We start from the raw sequence: 1,940 nt of genomic DNA, 5'->3' as shown, positions 1-1,940 counted from the left end.
GGAGGTCACCACGATGGGGCTGATGGGGATGGGGATCTCACCGGGAGAGGCAGGGGTTGGGCTGGTGGGAGAGTCCGGAGTGCTGGAGTGCCACAGCTGGGAGAAGCACGACATGACGGAGCCCCGGGAGAGGAACAGAGCCCTGGGAGCCTCTGGAAGAGAGGAAAAACCACAGCCTTCGTTTTAAACGAGGTGGAGACACCGCCCCGTCACCAGCCCCGCGTTTAACCCCTCAAAAGGACCAAGAGAGCAAGTTGGTGGCTTCCACTGCACTCCCGAGGCTGGAGTGAGATCCCTGCCAGAGGGGAGAAGCACACCGGGCAGCTGCGTCCCGAAGGGGAAGTCAAACCTCCTGCACACAGAAGCAAGGAACCCACCGAGATCCACCACGAGCCAAAAGCCTTTGCACCAGGACACCACCAGGATGGCAGATGGGAGCAGTCCTTCCCCCCAGGAATTCCTCCCTCCGGGCACCAAGAACACACAGGACACAGACCTACCCCGGGTGGTGCTCCCCGACACCTGAGCAGGGAGGAGAGCAGAAGACTCCATGAGGGGCCTCGCTCTGGCAATCTATTAGTCTGGGAGGCCCTCAGGGATTATGGTGGCAGCAAGAGCAAGGCCTAAGAGACAGATAACACCGTTCAGGCGTGGGGGGGGGGTGACGGGATGAGCCCCTTTGGGGCGCTCAGGCAGAGCTCTGCGCCTGGATCTGCGGTCCTGCTGCAGGTGTGAGTGAGGCACCACCCGAGGTGTGGGATCTGAACTCCCTCGTGTCACGGGAGAGCCCGTGGAAGGGGAGAGAGTAGCTTTATGGCACGGTTTGTCCCCTCCTCAGCACCTCTGGCCTGTCACCGTGACACAGCAGGGCGGGCAAGGCTGGAGGAAATGGCCTTGGGGGCAGAGCAGGGGGAATTCTCGGCTGCTTCCTTGTTGCTCCGATTCCCCTGAGGACACACAGCTCTTCCCCCTGCTCAGCCCTGCAGGAGGGTCAGCACCAAACCCTTGCTGCCCTGTGCTCTCTGCTTGGGTGTGCAGGAAGGAGCCCCGAGTGGCTGATGCTCCAATTCCAGCTTTACAAATGACTCCAGTTATTTCATCCACCTCGTTCTCACCTTCAGTCCAGGTTGTTTTACACCAGACCTGCAGCTTCACCAACACCCCCGCTCAGCTTTTCAGCTGCTTCAGAGGTTTCACCCCAAAGCAAGTGTTTGGCTGGAGGAAATTCCTGGTGACAGCCCCGGTGCTGGGACGCCCGGGGAACATTTTTTGGGGATGTGTCACCGAACTAGCCGGGCTTGATTCTCCCTGTTGGGAGATCTGCTGATGACAAGCCAGAAATGTACAGGTTGGTGCTGTAATTACAGCTCTGCAGCCAGGCCAGCAGGGCCCAGTGTGGACCAGAGACATACAAAGGATAATTTAAGGGATCAGAAGGACCAAGTGTTCCTCACATTGCACTAAAACAAATCTCCATTATTTCAGGGTGGAGAAGTCTCCCCTCTCCCCTCTCAGCTGGCGTTGGCAGAGCTGAAACCACCCTTCAGAACCTCCCTTCTTTTCCTTCCCCTTAATCTAAATGTTAAATTTGGTGAAGCTTCTCCTCAAGTTAAATTTGGTGCACTTTGCAGCGAGCTGGAATGGTTTTTTAATGTCTTTTTTTTTTTTTTTTCCTGGCTCCAGATCTCTGTGCATGTTTAACACGATCTGGCAGATGCTGATGAATTACAAATCCAAGCCTAAACTGGCACAGAGATGAGGGAAAAACCCCTGGGTGTGTTTATTTGTTTTTTGGGGGGGTGTTTTGATTTTTTTTCCCACTAAATTTCTGTCTCCATCCTCTACACCCAACTCTCTGCAGCTCCTGAGTGTTTGTCAGAGGTTGTGAGCAGTAAAACCAGTGGCAGGAGGCAACCTCAGAAAGAGAGAGCCTGTGCTTA

General features: G+C 55.4%; 1 protein-coding gene across 1 annotated transcript in view; it reads right to left on the bottom strand.

Annotated features, from left to right (window-relative positions):
* The window catches only part of LOC114071018 (RING finger protein 223-like), a 1,647-nt gene extending 1,024 nt beyond the window's left edge, over window positions 1-623 (bottom strand). Inside the window, exons 1-2 of the mRNA XM_027908674.1 lie at window positions 501-623; window positions 10-152 (exon numbers count right to left, since the gene is read on the bottom strand). Of these exons, the coding sequence (XP_027764475.1) occupies window positions 10-152; window positions 501-552 (195 nt within the window). The 5' untranslated portion in view covers window positions 553-623. The remainder of the gene's footprint in view (window positions 1-9; window positions 153-500) is intronic.
* Window positions 624-1,940: the final 1,317 nt, after the last annotated feature.

This window comes from Empidonax traillii, unplaced genomic scaffold (assembly GCF_003031625.1).
Source record: "Empidonax traillii isolate 1590-97213 ecotype Southwest subspecies unplaced genomic scaffold, ASM303162v1 scaffold1790:size96177, whole genome shotgun sequence".
NCBI classification, from domain to species: domain Eukaryota; kingdom Metazoa; phylum Chordata; class Aves; order Passeriformes; family Tyrannidae; genus Empidonax; species Empidonax traillii.
This window is presented reverse-complemented; position numbering and strand designations above follow the sequence as displayed.